General features: G+C 39.4%; 1 protein-coding gene across 2 annotated transcripts in view; it reads right to left on the reverse strand.

Annotated features, from left to right (window-relative positions):
* Nucleotides 1–15,388: 15,388 nt before the first annotated feature.
* Marchf11 (membrane associated ring-CH-type finger 11) overlaps nucleotides 15,389–22,516 on the reverse strand; it is a 107,936-nt gene continuing 100,808 nt past the window's right edge. For both annotated transcript variants that reach the window (XM_060380412.1, XM_060380411.1), the window contains one exon: nucleotides 15,389–15,863. In XM_060380412.1, coding sequence (XP_060236395.1) covers nucleotides 15,783–15,863 — 81 coding nt within the window. In that variant the 3' untranslated portion in view covers nucleotides 15,389–15,782. The remainder of the gene's footprint in view (nucleotides 15,864–22,516) is intronic.

Consider the following 22,516-nt stretch of genomic DNA (forward strand, 5'->3'; position numbering starts at 1 on the left):
AGATACCAAGAAAGCGTGGATTTTAGTGTACACCCTCTAGAAGAACTAACATAAAAAACCAAATCATAGGATCAGTTCCAGGAGCATTCTTTTGTGGTATCTGATTTAGCAGATTTTACAGGCTGGTTAGAGATGTTATGGTCAGTGGGAGCAACTGACCAATGTCAGGAACACCTTCCGTGAAGATGACAAGATTTTGGCTAGTCCAGGGCTGCTCCAGACCATGGCTTTCATGTGAAACTTGAGAAAGAGTATAAAGCACTTCCCTACAGTCCTTACAGGCAACATAGCTGCCAGAAGATGAAACAGATGGATTTGGGTGGGGGTGGGTATAGTGTGCCTGGCTGCTTATTCCAAATGACCGTATGATGGGAGTTGGCTTCTTCAGGTCAGATTCTGGACATGTCACAGAGAATCTTTCTTTCCCAACTCTTTCCAAGAGCATCACCCTGAAAGGGATGCAGTTGCTACCACTTAAACAAACAAACAACAAAGACACACAGTAACACCTGAAGATTCCCATTTAGACAATAAAATTGAGAATGGCTACACAACAGGGGTCCAAAAGTGTTGTTACGTCACCAAGAGAACAGGATTGCCTACTATCCATGGATCTTGTACTTACAACAGAGAATTAGGGCACCTAAAGGAGGTGCCCTCATACTCTGTGAAGTAGCTGAAAAGTCTTAGGTATTGCTCTGTCTAAGCTGAGCATCGGATAAATAAGAACCCTCAAAAGGTAGTGAAATCAACCATATGTGATGTTAAAATGACCTTTCAGAAATAGATATTATCTGGCTGACTTTGAGAGAGGCCTGGGTGTTAAATTGGATTATGTGTTAGAAGTCCACTTATTCCTTTTTATATAAGCAGTTATGACCCAACTTTGCATCAACCTTTTAGATAAAGGAGAAGGGAAGAGGCAGAGAACGGTCTCAAATAACTTGCCATTAACTTATGATACAAGAGAATTGTGTTTGACTCCTGCTCAGAATGAGCTGACAACTGGGAGAACTGAAACATTTCTTGTGAGTGTCTTTTCAGCGGCCCTTCATGTTAAGTGGAGGCTTTTCTCCTTGAAAACAGATCATGCCCACACCATACACGAGCACAGCAGCAGGGTAAGCAGATGCTATCCACTGCAAGACTTCACTTGTCTCAAAAGTGAGAAATATAAGAAAGCCCAGGTAGGTAGGTGTTGTCAGACACACACAGTCTTTTTGCTTGCATGGCCATAAAAATAAAACAACAACAACAAAACTCAAAAGTAATCTTGCTACTTCTCTGTGAGAGAGGACCCATTAGGGACTGTTCAGGCCACTCCATCTGAAGTGCACCAGAAATCCAGTTGAAGATTGACTAGGTAGAGACTAGCATTAGATCCAGTTCTTTCTAATTCCGGTGAATAAAGATACCAGGTGAGATGTAAACCTGAGAGTTAGGGGTAATAACATTTACTTAGAGATAGGAAGTGTATTTCTCCTGATGCCATGGAAAATTAGCCATTATCAACACCCTAAAGTTTGCACCTGATAGGACCTAAGAATGGTTCTGACAAACCACTTCCAGAAACCCAATCTATGGGAGCCATATGTGCCCAAGCTGTGAAAAAAAAAAGAATGGATCTGATTTTGTTTTTATTTATAGTGATTTTTTTTTTTTTAGAATCTCATACATGAGTGCTATATTACATCATCCTCTCCTTTTCCATCTTATACTCCTCCCATGCTCCATAAAGGAATGATTATTTTGGTCTAACCTGTGTAAAGAACATTTCTACTCTTCCTTGCACTATGCAAAGCACCACACTGAGGCTGGTGTGACACTCATGGCCATCTGTTGACCTGTCATTTCATTCATACCTTCTGGTGCTATCTGCTCTCCTTGGGGATAAACTCACTATTCCATTACTCTACTTGGGAAGGAAAGGAACTGCTAATCCCAGACAAGGTAGAGATAACTTTTAAAAAAATGCTACAAGGGTAGAAAGAACCACATGGATAAACCACATAATATACAGGAATATTTTGTGGGAATTCTTTATGTTGGAACGTCGTTCCCCCCTCCTACTTCCTAGCCAACAGTGAGATTGGAGAGTTATTTTAATCTTAACTCTATTTACAGGGCCTGAACATTCCAAAGAGAAGGAGGGTTTTGCTGAACATTTTAAACAATTGATTCCAGATGGAGTCTCTTGGTATCATTTTTGGAATTGTTTGCTCTAAATGTGTTCTAAAGATAGAATGTACATGTTCACTGAAGATTGAAGGATGCTGAAGTATTAGGCAAGAAAGCAAATCTTTCTGCATTTCAGTCTTACTTGGTCAAATGGTTTTAATTCTCACATTCTTTAGTTTTACTTTTTCAGGGCACTCTCACATGTGTGCATATGTGTGTTTATGAGGCACCTAATCCATCAACCCCAGCAGGAAAAGAGCCAGAATGCAGGTCCACAGGTCTACTATCCATAGCTCTGTTCTGCTCAGCTGAGGACTTTGAGAATATCTGATGATAATGATTCATGACTTTTCTTTTGAACTAGATTTTGGAGAGAGAGAGAGAGAGAGAGAAAGAGAGAGAGAGAGAGAGAGAGAGAGAGAGAGAGAGAGAGAGGGGCAGGGGAGGAAGATGGAGAGGAAGAGACTCTTCAAATAACCCATTACCACTCATACTGTATTACATGATACTATTTTATTCTATTTGGTTTCTATCCAACTCCCTTATGGAAAGGTGATTACGAAGACCTTTGCTAGGATGCTAGAACCAATCAAACACTGTGTATGGTACTCATGAGCTTCCAGGCTAATTCCTACTATGCAAGAAGCTGACTGTCAGCTACTCACTGATGCTCTAGAGCCCTACCCCTTCAGAATAAAAGTGAATTGATGTGCTATTCCATGTCATAAACATACATAGAGAAATACAACTGACTGAATGAGAACTTTGCTTCCCAGTTAAAAGCCCAGCTTTGAAAGGTCGCTAACTGCAGTATAGGGATGCTCTGACTTGAGATGAAGAATGGCTCACTTTTAAGGAGGCTGGTCTGGAGAAGTTGAGGGTGGTTTAGGAAGTGGGAAAAAGAAATCGAGATAGGGAGTCCATCAAAAGAATCAGAAAATGGAGGGAGGAAAGGTAAGGAAAAGGAAGTGAGCTTTTGAAAATGATACATCCATTAAATAGGTCCCAGTTTGAACAAAAGAGAGGACAGGGGGCTTCCAGAGCATCTGATGATTTTCAGAGATGTTCCAAGTCTTCTGACTCCTCACTTGGGGAAGGCAGCATCATTTCCTGGCCATACAGATATCCATAAGTGATACTTGAAATTCTTATCACTCCAGTTGTCACGGACCTCTCTCATCCATGTAACAAAAGTACCAATAATAAAAGTACAGACTATACCGTAAATATTCAAGTCAGTACATTTAGTGATTTCAAAAAAACCAACAAAGTATGCACCATAATTATGGCCTCCATTGTCCAATAAGAAAATTGAAGAGATGGATCAAATGCAATGAAAGTTTTCCTTTTTAATAAGCCTGTTAAAATATGATTGTTAATTGAAATAGAATTTTATCACTTCCACCTCCATTTCCTCCCTCCAGCCCTTCCTAGAGACCCTATTTCAAACTCCTCCTATGTCCACTGTACTCTCAAAATGATAATGGATTATTATTGTTACATATATGTATATGTTATATAATTTATATATATGCATAATGCAGTCCCACTCTAATATATATCTGATGTATTATTATAATATATCATTTATATTACATATTATTATAACATATTATTTATATTATGATATATTAGTTAATATTTTATAATATACTAAATATATAATATATTAACTATATATTTAATATAATATATTGAATATATACATATATATGACATATATATGTGCATATCATATACATGATATATCTTATATTCTGTTGAGTCCATTTTTGGTAGTGGTATATATAAGATTTCTAGGCTGACCACTCTGCATTGGAAAATCAATAAGAGGGCTCATCCTTGGGAGAGGCTAATTTTTCTCCAAGAAGTCATTAATTGCCTATAGTTCTTTGTTTATGGATGGCACCCCTCTATATCCTACTACAGAGATTCATGTTCATTCATTTCATTACCACTTGATTACAAAGCCCAGAAAATGGAAATAGCCTAGCTGCCCAACTGAGGAATGGATAGTGCCAAATGTGGTATATTTACACAATGGAATATTATTCAACTATTAATAAATAAGAATTATCAAATTAGCAGGTAAATAAATGTATCTGGTAATATCCATTCTGAATTAGGTAATCCAGGTTCAGGAAGACAAATGTCAGCTGCTTTCTCTCATTTGTGGATACTAGCCTTAAATCTGCAGATACATACAGTTGATTTGATACCCTTAAATGTCAGGAAATTACTGAAGGGTCTTGGTGGTTGGCTTTAAAGGATGGGGAGATTAAAAAGCAGTAAAGGGGTTAATAGGAAAGGCATGGTAAAATTTGGGAAAGGAAATGGAGGATAGGATATAGGAAGGAATAAATAACTTTTAACACCCTTCAAAATGTCATATGGAAACTTACCTTATACTGTAGCAGCTTTCTAAAATATGTATGTATCTATATGTAATCTCAACACTACAGCTACCCAAAAAAAGACCCGGATAATAACAATTCTACTTGACATTTCAGCATGGATGGAAGCCTTATCACAGGATAACACCCCAAGATGAAGAACTGCAGGTAATTAATAAATACTAAGAGAGGAATTATTAGTCTTCTTCATGATTGAACATCCTAATTGGTTATCCAATACCAAATGGTCATCCCTAAAACACACGAGCAACACTAAACTGTAGGCTCTGTGATTAATATACGTGTTTGTGTATAGATAGATAGGTAGATAGATAGATAGATAGATAGATAGATAGATAGATGTATGCATATGTATGTATATCAATACATGTATCAGTGTGTGTGTTTATGTACATATATATATGCACATGCACAATGACAGTAATTAAAGAAAAAGAGGCCATGAATTTGAGAGGAAGCTTTGGAGCATGGGACAGTTTGGAGCAAGGAAAGAAATGGGGAAATAATGTAATTATATTTGTAATTAAAAGAAATAAAATAAAAAACAATAGAATGAAGTGTTGCCATTTGTGGCTACGTGGATATCGCTGGAGAACACTGTGTTTAAGAGTAATGAGGCACACACAGAAAACAGCAATGGTCCATCCTCACATATATGTGAAAGTTAGGGTGGATCTAATAGAAGTATAGAGTAGAAGTCTAATCATGTTTCATAGAAGAGAGGAGAAGGATTGAGGGGAAGTTGGATAATGAGCCCCACAGTGCAGTTTGGTGGGAAGAATAAGTCTAGTGTTTTACAACATAAGAGGTCAACAATATTTGACAAAAATGTATTACATGGTCTATAAAGTGCTAAAAAAGACAAGTTTGAAGTTTCCCCTAAAATATGACAAATATTCAAGGACTAGAAATACTCAAATTCATGACTTCATACTCTTTGCATAGATCAAACTGTTACCCCATACTTCAGAACCATGTAAAATTATTATGTCAATTACAAAATTCTAAAGATAGTAATATCATTTTTTTTATTTTCAAACTTGAATGTTGATGGACTGTAAGCCTGGACTGAGGTCATGAAGCTGGGATAGAGGCCAGAGTTTCTGCACACCTCTGAGCACACCCAGGACTGATTAAAAGTGACTCTAAAGAGTAAACAGGATGGATGAGAACTAGATTTGCCTCAATGACTGGAGGCACGAAGCAAACTCCAGACATTGGAGAATAAAACCTTGAGCACAATCCCAATCTTTTATTCTGATGGTGACATTTCCACAGTTAGTGACAAATAGCTGTCATCTTTCCTCTTTTCCCATTCCACTTCCCTGACTGAGTATCTATATTCTTCTGGCAGTGAACGTGATTGGAGCTAACGAATGCATTTCTGTTCTATAGAATATTGCAATCTCACACTTAGGAGACTGACTTTAAAAGAACCAGTCCTTGATTATATCTTGAGAGTATCACCAGAGGACCCATAGGACCTTCAAGTCCAGCCCCAGAGACGTTTGTTATTACTGACAGGTCTTCCAAGCTTCTGTATGACACATAGACCTACTTCAGTGAGTTTAAATGTTATATTTTCAAGCACATCCACACATATGTTCATAAAATCATTACATATGAAACAAGCGTTTCTAGTTATAATTGGAAATAAATGTTTTATTTTTTTTCCAACATTTTTTTAATTTTTTTTTTATCAGTTACATTTTATTAACTCTGTATCCCAGCCGTGTCCCAATCCCTCATTCCCTCCCAGTCCCTCCCTCCCTCCCTCCCTCCCTCATCTCTACCGTGCCCCTTTCCAAGTCCACTGATGGGGGGGACCTCCTCCCCATTCATCTGATCCTGTTTTATCAGGTATCTTCAGGACTGGCTGCAAAGCCCTCCTCTGTGGCCTAACAGGACTGCTCCTCCCTTCGGGGATGGGGAGACCAAAGAGCCAGTCGTTGAGTTCCTGTTAGAAATAGTCCTTGTTCCCCTCACTTTGGGAAACCAATTGGTTACTGAGCTACCACAGGCTACATCTGAGTGGAGGTTCTAGGTTATAATACTAATTTTTTCCAAACATAAAATGACTTGTGCATAAGGTCCTATAGAAAATTTTAATTTATCATCTTGCATGAACTTATTTCTTTCAGTGACAGAATGAGACAGATATAAATGATATTTTTGAGTGATTTTGGTAAAAGAATAGACTAGAAGAATATTTTCATCTTGTACTTCTGTCTGTAAATGTAATTTGCTTTTATTTGGAAGGTCGTTGGTGCAAAGTGTTTATAAACATGGTTACCTGACGGTCTCCAGTGGAACAGTTGTTATTGAAGTATAATTCTCCTGGCTGAAAAACAAAAATTGCTGTTAGAATTCCATTTCCCTTAATTCTCACAGATCCAAGTAAATAACAAAGTTTGAACCTGGTAGCAATAGATGCTACACTTTCTCCAGGTCATTCTTATAGCATTTAGCATTTCCTTTGTCTCTCAGGATATCCGACTCTCCCTAAAGTCATAAAGAGTGCTCTGCACATAGATGCTAAGAAGTTATGGGAATTGATGTACTTAAGAAAAGTTTTTCAAATTTCAAGAATGAAGTATAATTTAGAAAAATAATTTATTAAACTACTATTTAATGGTTTCCTCCCTCCCTTTCCATGAGAGGATGAAAAGCATTTGAGAAATTCTTTCTCCCTTCTTCAAGGTTATTTGTAAATTTTCTGTTGTAGGCAATATTTGTTTAGTTTTAGATCTATCTTTATTACTATACTTTTATTTCCCCTGAGAGCAAATATGCTGGGAAATCAAGTAAGTTCTGGGAGAAGACTGTCACCTTAAATACATCAAAGTCCCTGACAACTGCATTACTTTACATGGTAAAGGAGTATTTAAAAGAACCACTTATTAAACTGAAAATTGGGACTCAAATATTTGTATCTCTATATCTATATCTATATATATGTACATATATACATATAATCTTTGCAACATATATAAACTTTAAATATAAAAATTAGTAAAGGGATAAAAAGATGCATAGTGCTAAAGATAAATGTAAGCCCATTAAAATATTTTAATATTTTATTAATTCTTTGATAATTTCATGCATATATACAGTATATTTTGATCATATTCACTAGGAGCTTGTGAAACAGACTTAATGTATTCCTGAAGGCTATGACTTTATTTTAGGCTGAAATCCCCTGAGGGTATTTTTATAACTTATATCCTATAAGTTTTATTTCATGTTTCTGAAATAATGTCATTCAGAGTTTGTTGAGGTAGTATGGAACTGTGATTTTTGGACCCTAATAATGGTGATGGTAGTGATAAAGAAAGGGGTGAGACAGAGAAAGTGGAGGAGTGAAGAAGAAGATGAAACTGTCCAGCAAGTTTGAGAACTGAAAGGGATTGTGTAATGAAGAGTACTCAGTCTGGCCAGGAGTAGATGCCTGTTCTTCTGTCTCCTAATGAGTAGATTATAATGGTTTATTTGGACTTCAAACTGTCACATAACTTTATTATTTTTAAAGATGTGTATTTAATGATATAACCAGGTAGATCAGGGACATTTCATAGTTTAACCTACATTGTACAAGAGTTTGTGCTTAATCAAATGTGTAGAAATACACATTTTGATGCCTTCATGGATTCTTCATTTGTGGTATTACCTCTCACCTTGATGTCTCCTTTATTTTCTTTTCTTCACCAATTTATTTTTAAACTTTTGATAATCTCCTCTGAAATCTACATGCCATGATTTTTTAACAGATTCATTCATCGACATCCCCCCACAATTTAATCAGAACCCATTCCTTCTTCTAGGCATCTTGGGAGCAGCAATAAATCAAAGAAATCAAAGACAGCCCAGAGATCACAGAGTTTGTGCACTAAGAATAGCACATAGTAAGAACAGAGAGGCATAGACTGTGATCAATGGATAAATGTTCTCCAAGAAATAGAAAGCAGAGAGTGAGTGGATAATGCCATTTCTACAGAGGTCTGAGCAGAGCTCATGACAAGAAGCAGCAAATGCTACTTGCAGAGGGTGCACTGGGCTTCATCTACACAGCACAGAACTTTAAAGCTGGGATGCTCTTGACAGGTATGAAATCAGAACAAGCCAGGCTGAGCAAGCAGGAAGAGCTGTGAGGATGAGGAAGAAGGTAACACCAGGAACAGGTTCTCATAGGATTCAGCAAGGACAGTGACTTCCTTGTCAATGGAATGGGCCCTCAACAGAGAATATTTGAGTTAGAGCGGTGTGCTCCATTTTCATTCTGAAATGATGGCTCTGCTGTTCAGCTTGCTGGAAGACTGGAAACAAAGAAGAGTGTGTTAGTTTCCTGAGAATGTCTTAAGGAAGTATCAAAGCTTGGGTGGCTTAGAACAATGCAAGTTCACTGTCTCAGTCCTGAAGAACAGAAGTCCAAAGTCAAGGAACTATCAGGGCCAGGTTTGCTCTGAATCACTCAGAAAGCATCCTTTCCTGCCTCCTCCAGATTTAGGCTGTCAAAAGTACAAATATTCTTTGGCTTGGAGGACCATCATTCCAATTTCTGTCTCCATAATTATGTGATACATTTGTGTATGGCTGCAACTCCACATCCTGACACCTGACAAAGACATCCGTTTTGGCCCTGAGGGCTTTTTTCTCATGAATTCTGTCTTCATTTTAACTAATAAGCTATATTAAACACTATTTTCCAACTCTGGTCACATTTTGATATCCTAGATAGTCATTTATACTTGGAGGAAGTAAAGCCAACCTGGTATAATTGGCCTTTGGGAACTCTTGTAACTGTTTCCATTAGAGATCATGAGAACTTAGACCAGCAAGGAAGGTGGTCTTCAATTATCAGATACAAGAAAAAAATGTTAGAATAAGCTGTTTGAATACAGATACAAATAAATGAAATATGGAGAGATGACATCAAACTTTTGGGGTTTGAACAACTAACAAGAATGTAATTTCTATTACAGAAGCAGGAGGGGTCAGGATTTCAAAGAGAGAGAGGGTTTTGGTTTGACTATATATATTTCTTACTATATGCAAGAAATGTGTGCAAGATTATGCCAGACTAAATCCAGCATGGGTGCTTTGAGGAATCCTGAAGACACACTCCTAGCTGAGGAGCTATTGGTGGCTGATTCCTGTTGAGAGAGTCCGGGTCCTTCAGGGATGCACCCTTTGGGAGGCTACTCATCCCAGTAGATGGCCCTATGCATATGCATATCCAGGTAGCACTAAGTTGACTCAGGAGGTTTTTTAAAAAGAACATAGGAAGTTGGAATAGAATATTGGTATGCGGGAGAGGGGAGGGATTGAAGTGGAAGGAATTGAGGGTAGACTTGATCAAAAATTAAAAACACATATAAAATTCTTAACAAAATATTTAATAACAGACTAAGACAAAAGAAAAATGGAAGCCATCAGATAAAGGAACCCTAATTTGCTTTCGTGAAGCTACATTTTAATTATCTCTACTTTCTCCTCCTATTGGAATTGAAGCTTAAGTGCACGTAGAGGGTCCCTTCCCTCAGCCCCTCTGCAGGAAGCCCATATAAAGAGCATCTTCCTAAGGTTCTGGAATCTTAGTTTCTCAATCACACTGGAAGTATTCTGGTGCCCTTCCTAAACTACTTACACAAGCTCACAGAGATCACATCAGAAGTAAGAGGCAAAAAGAAAAAAAAAAAGGAACTTGTGTGAAGATAAAGGACAGGAGAAGGAGGTAGCTCTTCTTTGAGAAAATGGCTGCCTTCAACTTTGCACAGTTTTTCATGATTAGTCCATGGACTATTCTTTCACCTGAAAATTTACCAGAATCTCTGTCTAAATCACAAAGGCCCTGCTTCCTGTTAATTTGGGTGACCTCCTCCCTGGCTTTGGTCTTGCTTTTCAGCCATGGTTGGTAATTCTTGAGGTTTTCTTCCATTTAGAAGCTGTTCTTTGCTGTGGCCTCTGAACATTTATACTCTGTTTTTCTCCTCCGTAAAATTATTTTTAATATTCTCCACTGGGTTCCTCCCTTTCACTCTTCCCTCGTCCCTCCCTTTCTCCTCTTCCTGCCTAACTAGCCCACCACCTCCCCGTGTGTTCTAATGATAGAACACAGGGCTTGTGTGAGACAAAAACTTCATCACTGAGTTATAATGCAAGCCTGATTCTGGCATATACTTTATTAGTTCAATATATAGAAAAAGTTAAATTTTATATTAGAGAAATATTAGATGACAAAATATAATTACTCTGAAGTGTTTGGGGAGGTTTCAATAACAAAGAAGCCATCTTTTATTTCACGGGACTGTAACCTGCTTTTCTTCCTAGAATAGAGGCTTTGATGTCTCCTGAGGAAAGAGGAAGGAAACATGGCTGGCCTATATGATGCTCTAGAGTCTGTGTGTTCTTATACCTCTTAGTGCAGTGGGTACAAAGAAGACACTTGTGCCCCATAACTGATCTTGCCAAGTCTTCTTTCTTGCTCATGCATCCCTGTGACATTTAGTCCCGTAGTCCTAGTCACCCCTGTAAGGAGGGACCAGATCTTGACATCACTCTGCATCCCTCTACACCCAGTGCCCCTACTTCTGTAGCATGTCCCCTTCTTCTGTAGCATGTCCCCTTCTTCTGTAGCATGTCCCCTTCTTCTGTAACATGTCCCCTTCTTCTGTAGCATGTCCCCTTCTTCTGTAACATGTCCCCTTCTTCTGTAGCATGTCCCCTTCTTCTGTAGCATGTCCCCTTCTTCTGTAGCATGTCCCCTTCTTCTGTAGCATGTCCCCTTCTTCTGTAACATGTCCCCTTCTTCTGTAGCATGTCCCCTTCTTCTGTAGCATGTCCCCTTCTTCTGTAACATGTCCCCTTCTTCTGTAGCATGTCCCCTTCTTCTGTAGCATGTCCCCTTCTTCTGTAGCATGTCCCCTTCTTCTGTAGCATGTCCCCTTCTTCTGTAGCATGTCCCCTTCTTCTGTAGCATGTCCCCTTCTTCTGTAGCATGTCCCCTTCTTCTGTAGCATGTCCCCTTCTTCTGTAACATGTCCCCTTCTTCTGTAGCATGTCCCCTTCTTCTGTAGCATGTCCCCTACTTCTGTAACATGTCCCCTTTTTCTGTAACGTCCCCTTCTTCTGTAACATGTCCCCTTCTTCTGTAGCATGTCCCCTTCTTCTGTAACATGTCCCCTTCTTCTGTAGCGTGTCCCCTTCTTCTGTAACATGTCCCCTTCTTCTGTAACATGTCCCCTTCTTCTGTAGCGTGTCCCCTTCCTTTTAGACTGCTGACACTACATCTCCTCTGTAGCGTGTCCCCTTCCTTTTAGACTGCTGACACTACATCTCCTCTGTAGCGTGTCCCCTTCCTTTTAGACTGCTGACACTACATCTCCTCTGTAGCGTGTCCCCTTCCTTTTAGACTGCTGACACTACATCTCCTCTTTTGACTTTCAGATGTTCACTTCAGGAGCCAGGTTCTCCCGTATCCTGGGGACAGCTTCCCCTCATGTCACACAGACAACTCTTCCACCTCCCCACCGCTTCACCTGCCATGTTTCTTAGCTCACCTGGAACCACCGTGCATGATCCAGAGACACAGGTCCTCATCTCTCATCAACAGCTGCCTCATGCTCTCCATGCTGCTGACATGATACTTACAAACTGGTCCAGAGAAGTTCATGCTACAAATAGTATTCAAAAGAGACAGCTTGCTTTCCAGCTCTCAGTTTTTTTGTTGTTGTTTTTGTTTTGTTTTATCATTTTGGAAGTGATTTTGAAAATAACAATTGAAGATATTTTCAATTCATTTTCTAATTATAAATATTTTGGGCATTAGAGATTTAGTTTGAATTATTGTATTGAATTGAAAAGCTGTTCCTGTCATAATAGTCTGTGAGATGATATTGAGTTTTAGTTTTATTTTAAAACAGTGAGTTCAAATCTCTCTTTACACACATGCACACACACACACACACACATATATACACTCACATTTTTTTCTATAAAAGTATTTCAAGAGTGGTACTTTGTGTGGAAATTCTAATAATTTTCTTATTTCAACATTAATTTAGGTTCTGTGTATGTGTGTGTGTGTATGTGTGTGTGTGTGTGAGAGAGAGAGAGAGAGAGAGAGAGAGAGAGAAAGAGAGAGAGAGAGATGGGGCAGTGAAGATGGTAGGGATAAAAAACAGAACACAGACAATGATATATGGCAGGACACAGTCAGGCTTGACATAAATCTAGCCATCCTCATCCTGACAGATGTCACTCTCCTGTATTCCACAAAAATGTTGCAGATTTCCCAGACTCCTGTTGCTATAAGAATGTTAATACAAATTCACAGTGTACATTACCTCAAAGGACAGGCTTGCTCTATGTGGGAGTCCTGTTAATTTAAAATGTGCTGGAGATCTACTAATGAAGAATTATTAACACAGTGAACTATACTGGAATATCAGCAGTAACTAAAATTGTTCCCCATTAAATGCTGTGTCCAGGAGCCTCTCCCAGAATTATGCCACATGGTGTCAGACAGAAACAAACTCAGTATGAAATACAATTCCTAACTTCACTTCCTGGATCTGCTTCTAAATAACAGTAGTCCTCTCTGCCTGGCTTTGTGATTCATTCTTTACATTTCTACATGTGTTACCTTTTCATTGTTTGTGACACAAAATTGTAACTGGAAAAATACACTATGCAAAATGAAGAGATTTTTTTCAATGGAGTAATTATAGTCATCCTTGTAAATGTAAACAATAATGTTTTAAAGGACTCCAACATTATTTTTAGAAAGTAGAATAGACAACATTTTGTTTCATAAGCTTTTAGATCTGTCCATGAACTTCAAATTACCAGCCAGCTTACCTCACATTTCTAACTAAGCACGCCTGCCTCCCTCCTTGCACACTTAGTTATTGCCCTGCAATATGTGTCAATCATTTCATTACAAGAATGAATTATAGATAATTACAGGTACCACTAGTCAGAACCCTGCTTCAGGGAAGTTAAAGGATTAATTTTTTTCTTCTTTTTGCAAGAGAAATATGGTCTATCAGAGGAACAGAAAGCTCTTCACTGTTGGTAGGCGAGTATTCCTCAGAACTCTATTCAGCCAATGGGCAGGAGAAGCATTTGGATGATTAAGAAGGCGTGTATGCTTTTTGTAATTGGAAAATCTGATTAAGATGATTAAAGATACTAATTATTTATCAAATTAACTATGATAGCCTATTAGGCTGTGCTAACATGAAGAGACTGTTTTGTGAGTCTCTCTGATTATACAGCACCAGAAACATTTGGTGGGCTGAGACTTTGAGGGCTGCTTGTGCTAGGGATGTCTGTATAATGAGAATTGAAACCTTACCCAATTCATCCACACCTTTTTTCCTCCTTTGACATTCCCTGTGCTGACAGAAGTCCAAAAACAACCCATCATGCCTAGAATTTGCAATCCTGGGAACCGATGTTGCTGTTACAAGTCTGTCAATCAAGAGAAGGGGTGGAGAGATGGCCCAGGAAGCTTTGTGGAATACCTGGAGGCGGTGCCTGACTCAGGCACTCGGGAACCTGCCTGAATCATTCTGAACTGGCCCATTTGTACTGTGCCTGAAATGCTGCACATGTGACAAACATTTTGACACAGATGTTTTTAAAATAAGCAAGAAAAAAAAAAACATAGGTCTTTCTTTCTTCCTTCCTTCCTTCCTTCCTTCCTTCCTTCCTTCCTTCCTTCCTTCCTTCCTTTCTTTCTTTCCTTTTTTTTTCCTGAGACAGGGTCTCTCTGTGTATATCCTTGACTGTCCTGGACTCATTTTGTAGAACAGTCTGGCCTCGAACTCACAGAGATCCACCCGCCTCTGCCTCTGTGGGTGTGCACCACTGCACCTGGCTTTTTATTTTAAACCTTTAGCCAAATACCCTGTTAGTTGACCTCACTGGTCTTGTAGTCATTCTGAATTGTTTGCAGTTTTCTATACATGAGATTGTGTCACTTTTATGTGATTTCAAACACATCTTTTATTTGAAAATTCTGCTCTGCATCTACTATCTTCTATGAAACTCTCTCCCAACATCTACTTCAAATTTTCCTGACCCTCCATCTGCATATGAGACCCTCCTTCTGACTCTAAAAGCGTCTCATGAATGTTACACTTATATTCATTTGCGAGAGTGACCTTGCTTGTCTTGTCATCATATTCTTTCCAGCCCTCTGCCCCATTTCTCTGCTTCAGACAGCTTGCATCTTCACCCTATAGCCTCTTCTTATCTTTGCAACATGCTCAATTTGGTCTTTTCAACTTGAATATTCTAGCCAAATAATTCAACTTTGTTGCAGCAGGTGTCATCAACATGGCCATAAGCAGTGGCCAGTCCTTTGTCTGATGCTTCCTGAGTATCCTGCACTTCTTTTTTTCAATGCTTTTTCATGGTTTCTACCTCTTGATTTTCCTCTTGTTGTTCCATCATCTTTGCTGACTGTCTTTAGCCTGACATCTAAACCCTGTGCTGTATTTATTCACTTTCCCAATGATCTAACCAGTTTCATAGCTTTAAAAGTTACCCATAGGAAGAACAGTCAAGACTGTGAATATAGGTTCTTTCGTAGAGTATTTGCCTACCATGCACGAAGCCTTAGGTTCTATCTCTAGCACCAACAAACCTGTCAACACCTTAGGTCCTAATGATAACTTTCATTATTCTTTTAACCAAGTAGAGCTAAATCATGTGTAGGACAACTTCAATAGCTAACGTTAAGATGATGTAGCAAGTCACAAAGCAAACAAGGAGGCTTTTTTTTTTCAGAAAAAAATGTATTTGCAATTCAAATGTTCATATAAAAAGCATAGATTTTAAAAAGTTCATGGATGTACTGTTAGAAGTGCTATGGTTTTGCCATTCATTGCAATTACATTCCGAAATGTGCAGGGTTCCCACACTCTGCTGCCGTGTACATCTGTCACACGGACGTCACTCGCATTACTACCTCTCCGGAGCCATTGTCTTCTGACACATCTTCGTGGGTTCTCATCCGATTGAAAAGATGTAAGAGCACATAGCCACACTGAAACCGTGGTGAGGTTAGCTGCGTTGGGTGGACCAAGTTCCTGTTCCTCAAAGCTGACAATGGTAACCACAAAGTCCTACTCGTGGAAGACTCTCCTCGGCTGCTTTCCTCAATGTCTGCCGCCTTGTCGTAATTTAATACATCCCAGTGCAAGTTAACAGCTCGCCATCGCTTAAACACTCTGTAAACAGCAGCTCCTTCATGGACAATGAGGCCTAAAATTCAAGGAAAGACAATGACTATTGACAGTTCAAAGCTGGAAACATTGTCTTTTTTAAAGGTAAAGAATTTAAGACAGCCTCATCTCCATCACTCATCATTATAAAAGGACACAGGACTCTGGCTGGCTATGGGCAAACTACTCCATGTTCATTATTTAAAGAAAACTGATGAATGTGTAGCTGTCAGTGATGTAATTCCCTTCCACCATCCTGGCTCAGAGTACATCTTGAAGTATCTACATTGCTTTCAGTCATTGGCTTCATTTTTTAAACTTGATATTTCTCCAGCTTTGCTAGGAATGGGGATAGAGCTGACAACCTAAGAGGTGGACATTAGGGTTACTACCGCGTTTGCTGCCCTTAAAGCAATAGCTGACACACAGTAGATACAATATAATATTTTACTTCTCTTCCAGCAACCATACAGAGATCTATTGAACACCTTAACTCCTTGATAACTTTATATATATTACCTCATTTAATTCCCAGCACAGCTTTATGAAGTAAACATTTCCCTCCTTTTACAAACAGAAGGGACAAGTTGTGAAGATGTTATTGTGAACGCACTTGTGCACACAATTGAAAGTGGCAGAGCCAGGAACTGAATCCAAGCAGGTTGGCCACAGAGTCCTTGTTCTGAATCTGGTAGTCATCCTGCTCTGAAGCAGACTCTCAGGGAAATAAAGCAATACGAGAAACTCAGGGTCCATAACCTGTTGGACTGTAAACCGGATGTGGCCCATGAAAGCCTAGAGCCAGCCCCACTGCCTGTGCCATGCTCACCTGTGACACAGCACCCTTTCTACATGTGTTTGCTTTCAGCACATGGTCTAGTAGCATGTGACACTGTGACTCTCCCAGATATAAATGGAGGTCAAGGATAAGATATCCCTTCCAGGGAACAATGTGCGCTTTTGCCTTTGAAGAGGCCTAAATGCCATTGGAGGTCAAACAGCAGAGTGGCCATGGAAGAATCATTTCATCAGGTGGTGTACAGCATGGCAGCAAAGCACACTTGTTGGTACAATCATTTTGCTGACGATGGATTTGAGAATGAACTAAAAATACAGTAGTACGGATAGGAGGGTTATATGAAATTAGTGGGGGCTTAAAAAGTTCTTTGAATTACATTTCAAGTAAGGAAATAGGGATATAGATATTCAACTATCATTTTATTTATGTATATGAGACAGATAATTTATTAGTTATCTAACATGTATTGAAAACTTTGGGGAAACAGAGAGATTACAACACTACCCTTGAAAAGCAGAGAAGTCAAAAGTAGACTACAGAAAAACACAAAAAAACAAGTCTCCACAGAGGAAAAAATGGTGGAGATTGTAGTAAGAGAAAGGAGCCCGAGTCAGCCCAGTGATTTTAAGGTTGGAAGAATAAGTGGTTGGAAGGGCACTTATTTTTTCAGAGGCCCAGTGAGTGGGGGAATGAGAGTATGGATTGTGTTGAGGACACAACCCTTTCTTCTCTTCCTCCTTTCCTTCTATCCTTCCCCTTTTTCTTCCTTCCTTTCTTCCTTCCTCTTTCCCTCCCTTCCATACTCTCATTAGCTAAAACAATGTCAAACAGAAGATGAACACATCTAGTCCTTGAAGAAGTCAGAATTTTGTCTGTTTGCCTTAACCACTTAATAGAAAAAGGTAAGCTTCTTGTACATGCTACTTAACAGCTTACAGAGATATTTACCAATCTGCTGAAAACACATGTGACCTGATAAATGAACATGTCTTTGAGGCCCAATCTTCTTTGTCACAAAATAATGCTCTGTCAATTGTGATAATTCCAGAAAAATCAGTTGAAGCTCCCCTTTCCAAAGAAATGATGGGAGTTGACCCCATGGACCAGTTGTTTACAAGGTACAGCCAGAATTACAAGTCAAGATGACCAGGTTTAATTGTTGCTTCTTTTCTTAGCTTTTGGAATTCATCATGGCCAGTGATTTAGCCTTTCTGACTTTCTTTTTCTTCTTTAAAATGCAACTGAAACATCTAATTTTTGCATTGAGAAGGAGGGTTTGGAGATGAATTGTAATTCCTCAATATGGAAGCACTCAAATTTCCTCTGAGGTGGTAACTATATAAATCATTAAGACATTACTATTAATGACAACAACAATAGTGAGTTTATATGATGTAAGTGCTTGTTCACACTAATCAAAAAACAATTATAGTCTGATATAGGATCATTCAGAGTGAGCACAGTAGGGATAAGGATTGTACTGTGGCTTCATCGTAGAAAAATCACTCATTTTTTTTTGGCATTTTATTCTTTTTCATTAAATTTCTTTGAATGCCCCGAAGTCCGATCATTTATTAGAGGGTAAATGATCTGACTTTCTAGGAATATATTCTTAGAATCACTTCCTCAAATATAAAAGTCCCCCCAGTTTGGAATAACAGGTCCTATTGTCCTGTGGGGTTCATTCTTATTGTCATTTAAAGAAAACTCTTTGGAAGTTCTCAGCAGACACTGTCCTTCTGTCTGTCCACCTCTATAGGCTGAGATTGCATTCAGTCTTGCATCATGTCTAGATCTTGTTTTATTCTCCATGAGCATTCAGAGCTGCCTTTTTCCTTCTGAAGCTTAAATTCACCTAAATAGAATAAATCTCATGCTGCCCACAAGGAGCGTTTCTTCTCTTCCTCAGATCCCCTGAAACACAGCAAAGGCTATTTGAGCAGGTGTGTACTGCTCTATAGCCATTCATTTGTGCTCTGTCTATGATGATAGCCTCCCTTTTCTTAGTGGCGTTCTAAGTGTCTCCCCCAATCCTGTTAATTCCAGGTCTTATAAATAGGTCACATAGCCCTCAGGTCTGATTCCAGGTCAGACCCTCCCCATAATAAGGAAACTGCTCTAGCAAGCATCTAGGAATTCCTAGAAATGTCCTAGCCTGCTCAGGATCTTAGTCCAGCAGTGACCTTCAATTATACTTGGAGATCCTGACTCTCCCCCTCCCCGTAGGATAATTAAGTACTGTTATTTTCTTCTTGTGAAGAAAATTTAAGTATCCCTAACTTCCTGACCCCAGTGAATCAAACACATTTACCCTTGAAATCCCTCCCTCTTCCCTAGGCTTATATTACCCTTGATTTCACAGGAATAAAGGCACATAGGTTTGTACTTACTTCAAGACCCTCTGAGATTTGTCATTTATTCCCTACTGGATCACAGCTCACTGAGCCTGCCCTCTGGCCTACAGAACCTGGGCCCTCCCAGCCTGTGTTTTGGCTATGAGCCAACCAGGCATGGGCTTTGGCCCGCACCTCTACTATGCTTGACCAACAGCTTGACCAAGAGCTATATAACACTTTGGTATCACCATAGGCTTTGGAATGCCAGAGCTTCCATTGCCACAAGAGATCTCATGCTAAAAGAGCCAAACTGTAACACTGTGGAAAACCTTTTCCACATCCCAGCTTAGCATACTCAGGACTCAAACCTAAAGTGTTCTTGCTGACCCTGAGAGAAACGAACACTGGTGGATATGGAGGATATGGGAAGACATGAACACCACAATCTTTTTTTTTTCTTCTTTTTATGCAGTTTATTCAGGAACCTTGAACAATCATCTGACCCTGGGGAAAGCCAGCCCACAGCTTAAATAGCCTCTGAGTAGCCAACACCAGCGTGCCACGTGGGCAATGCAGATAGGTCCACATACATGGAAGCAAGCCAGATCCTCAGCCTTAGCCAAATGTGGAGTTGTTTGTGACAGAGAGCACTCACCATCGGGAAGGTGGAAGGCGGAAACCAGCTCCATCTTTAAGGCGTGGCATTACGCAGCTCTCTACAGTTCCCCCTTTTTGTTTTAGATGCATCAGGCAAGAGTAGAGGTCTGATCTCTGATATTAGAAATAAATTGGGACTTTGTACCGATGTTCATTTAGGTGTCATCCACCCAAAGAGCATCAGACCCGTCCGATACCTTTTCCTCAGAGGCGGGACCTGGGGCATCAACCCGCATGCAATCAGACATGCTCTTCTCTGGGTCGAAAGCGGCTGACCCTGAGTGCAGTGCTTAGCCTTGCATCCTGAGCGTAACATTTTAGCTTTTTATGGTAGCCAACCATGCTTGGGGAGACTGTCCTGCTTCAATGGCTGTAAAGGCCTGAATGATCATGGCTGCATTACACTGTTGTGAGACTCTAATCTTGCATATACACCACAGGCAAACCAAGGAGACCAACACCAGAAGGCCTGCTAACGCTCCCATGCCAGCCCATTCCTTCAGATGATTCATGGCTGCAGCAATCCATGATGATAATCCTGTGGCTAGTCCTACAATCTTTTTTAATTAATTAATTTATTTGTTACAATTTATTCACTTTGTATCCCAGCTGTATTTCTTCCCCCTTGTCCCCTCCTAACCCCACCGTTCTTCCTGCTTCTCCTTTCATACCCTTCCCCCAATCCACTGGTCCTCCTCCCCTTTCATCTGACCCTAGCCTATCAGGTCTTATCAGGACTGGCTGCATTGTCTTCCTCTGTGGCCTGGTAAAGATCAGGGGGAGGTGATCAAAGAGCCAGCCACAGAGTTCATGTCAGAGACAGCCCCTGCTCCCCTTTCTAGGGAACCCACTTGGAGACTGAGCTGCCATGGTCTACATCTGTGCAGGTGTTCTAGGTTATCTCCATGCATGGTCTTTGGTTGGAGTATGAGTCTCAGAAAAGACCCCTGTACCCAGATATTTTTGGTTCTGTTGCTCTTCTTGTGGAGCTCCTGTCCCCTCCAGGTCTTTCATCTCCTCCTTCTTTCAGAAGATTCCCTGCACTCTGCCCAAAGTGTGGTTCACTCAAATCTAACTCACTGTGCTCAAACATCAACCTTTAAGAACCGTATTAGTGGTACTTTGCCATGTATGATCTAAGGAATTTATAATTTTCACATTTCAGACCAAATAATAGAGGCTTGGATTCATATTTTACTTGAACCATTAACCTTGAAGGAAAAAACAGTGCTATTCTCTATAAACTATAAATATTAAATATTTTAGGATATGTGTTATATTCAAATGTAATGTATGTCAACAGAGTATGAGAGTTGAGTGATGTGCTGAGCATTTATTTTTTTTCTTGCCAATACATGTAATAGAAATCTTAATGATATTCAAGGGAACATTTTTCTTAAGGAATTATCTTGAAAATCAAAGCAGGCTTAAGTAGGTTTTTGGTTTAATTTAAATAAAAATTTTGCAAGCAGAATCAAACCAAAACTTAAAATTGTACACTAGCTGTAGTTACACACATGCACACATGAGTATGTGTGTTCAAATGCTATAAGTGTCAAGCATAGGGCCTGCAGAAGTCTGCACCAGGTTCTCGTTGTATATGGTGTGACTGTTTTGTTGGTGTTTTTGTGGGACTCTTAACTGTAGGAGTAAGCGTGTCTTTGATCCTTTGCCTGCTCTTGGGACTCTTTTCCTCCTGTTATGTTGCCTTATCCAGTCTCAGTATGAGGGCTTTTTCCTTGTCTTATTGTATTTTTTAAATTTTATTTTGTAGTGTTTTGTTGTTGTCTCTTAGAGGCCTGCTCTTTTCTGAAGGAAGATGGAAAGGGAGTTGATCTGGGGAACAGGGTAGGTGGTGGGGTACTGGGAAAGAGTGGAAGGAGGGGAAACTGAGGTTGGGAATCAGTTTTCAAAACAAAAACCCAAGTATGACAACCTGAATAGTCAGTGGCTCTAGAAATATCCTAAAGATTTGGCTCTGGTATTCCTATATGGCAAGTCAGTTTGGAGCCCATAGCACCAGTTGGCCTTACTTTTGATGCCTTTATTTTGGGCAATAATTGGTTAAACCACAGCATTATTGCTTCAGAATATCTACAACATAAAACTTTAGTCTGCTATATCCTGGATGGTGATAAACTTTGCTAAGATCCCATGAATGGCTTGAGTGGTGCTCAGTGAGTAGAATGCTTGTTGCAGAGGCCAGACTGTCTACATTTAATCTCCAAAGGCCACTTAAAAGTGGAAGGAGAGACTCATTTCTTTGGAGTTGTCCTCCAACCTCCACAAGTACACTGTAGCCTGTTCATCCTTTATCTACCCTCAATAATTATTAACAAAAAATTAATGCCAAGTGCATTCACTCTCCTAGAATTCTTTCCCAACACATACTTAAGCAGCATCCCCAATGCTTAGAGAAATTGAGTGTGGAAGCTGTTATTATAAAGGCATCTCCTCATTTAATAATTTTCACCAATGTCTTGAAGAAATAACCATAAGTCAGTTATTTTTTTATGTGCTAAAATATTTCTGGTGTTGAAATGTACTATATATGAAGGCTAAAATCACATAAAAATGCAAGATTGTTAAATTTAAAAAGTGAGATGAAGACAAACAATACACAAAGCCTCCAAAACAGTTATCATAAATTGATGTCAGATGAGCCCTCTGTAATCCACAATGTGCTAATCGTAAATGGGTGTTTTGTGATATCCATATATAAATAAATGACATAAAGAAATAGCCAATATAAAACACACAATATTAGCCAATATTAACCATAAACCGGGAGCAAGCACAGATTCACCATTACCACTGTTAGAAGGTGTCTGTGTAGGAGAAACAATGAATTCCTCCATGACACAGAAAAAGCCTTGGCATAGATACTGGCCAACTTCTAGG

This window comes from Meriones unguiculatus, chromosome 3 (assembly GCF_030254825.1).
Source record: "Meriones unguiculatus strain TT.TT164.6M chromosome 3, Bangor_MerUng_6.1, whole genome shotgun sequence".
In the NCBI taxonomy this organism is placed as follows: Eukaryota; Metazoa; Chordata; class Mammalia; order Rodentia; family Muridae; genus Meriones; species Meriones unguiculatus.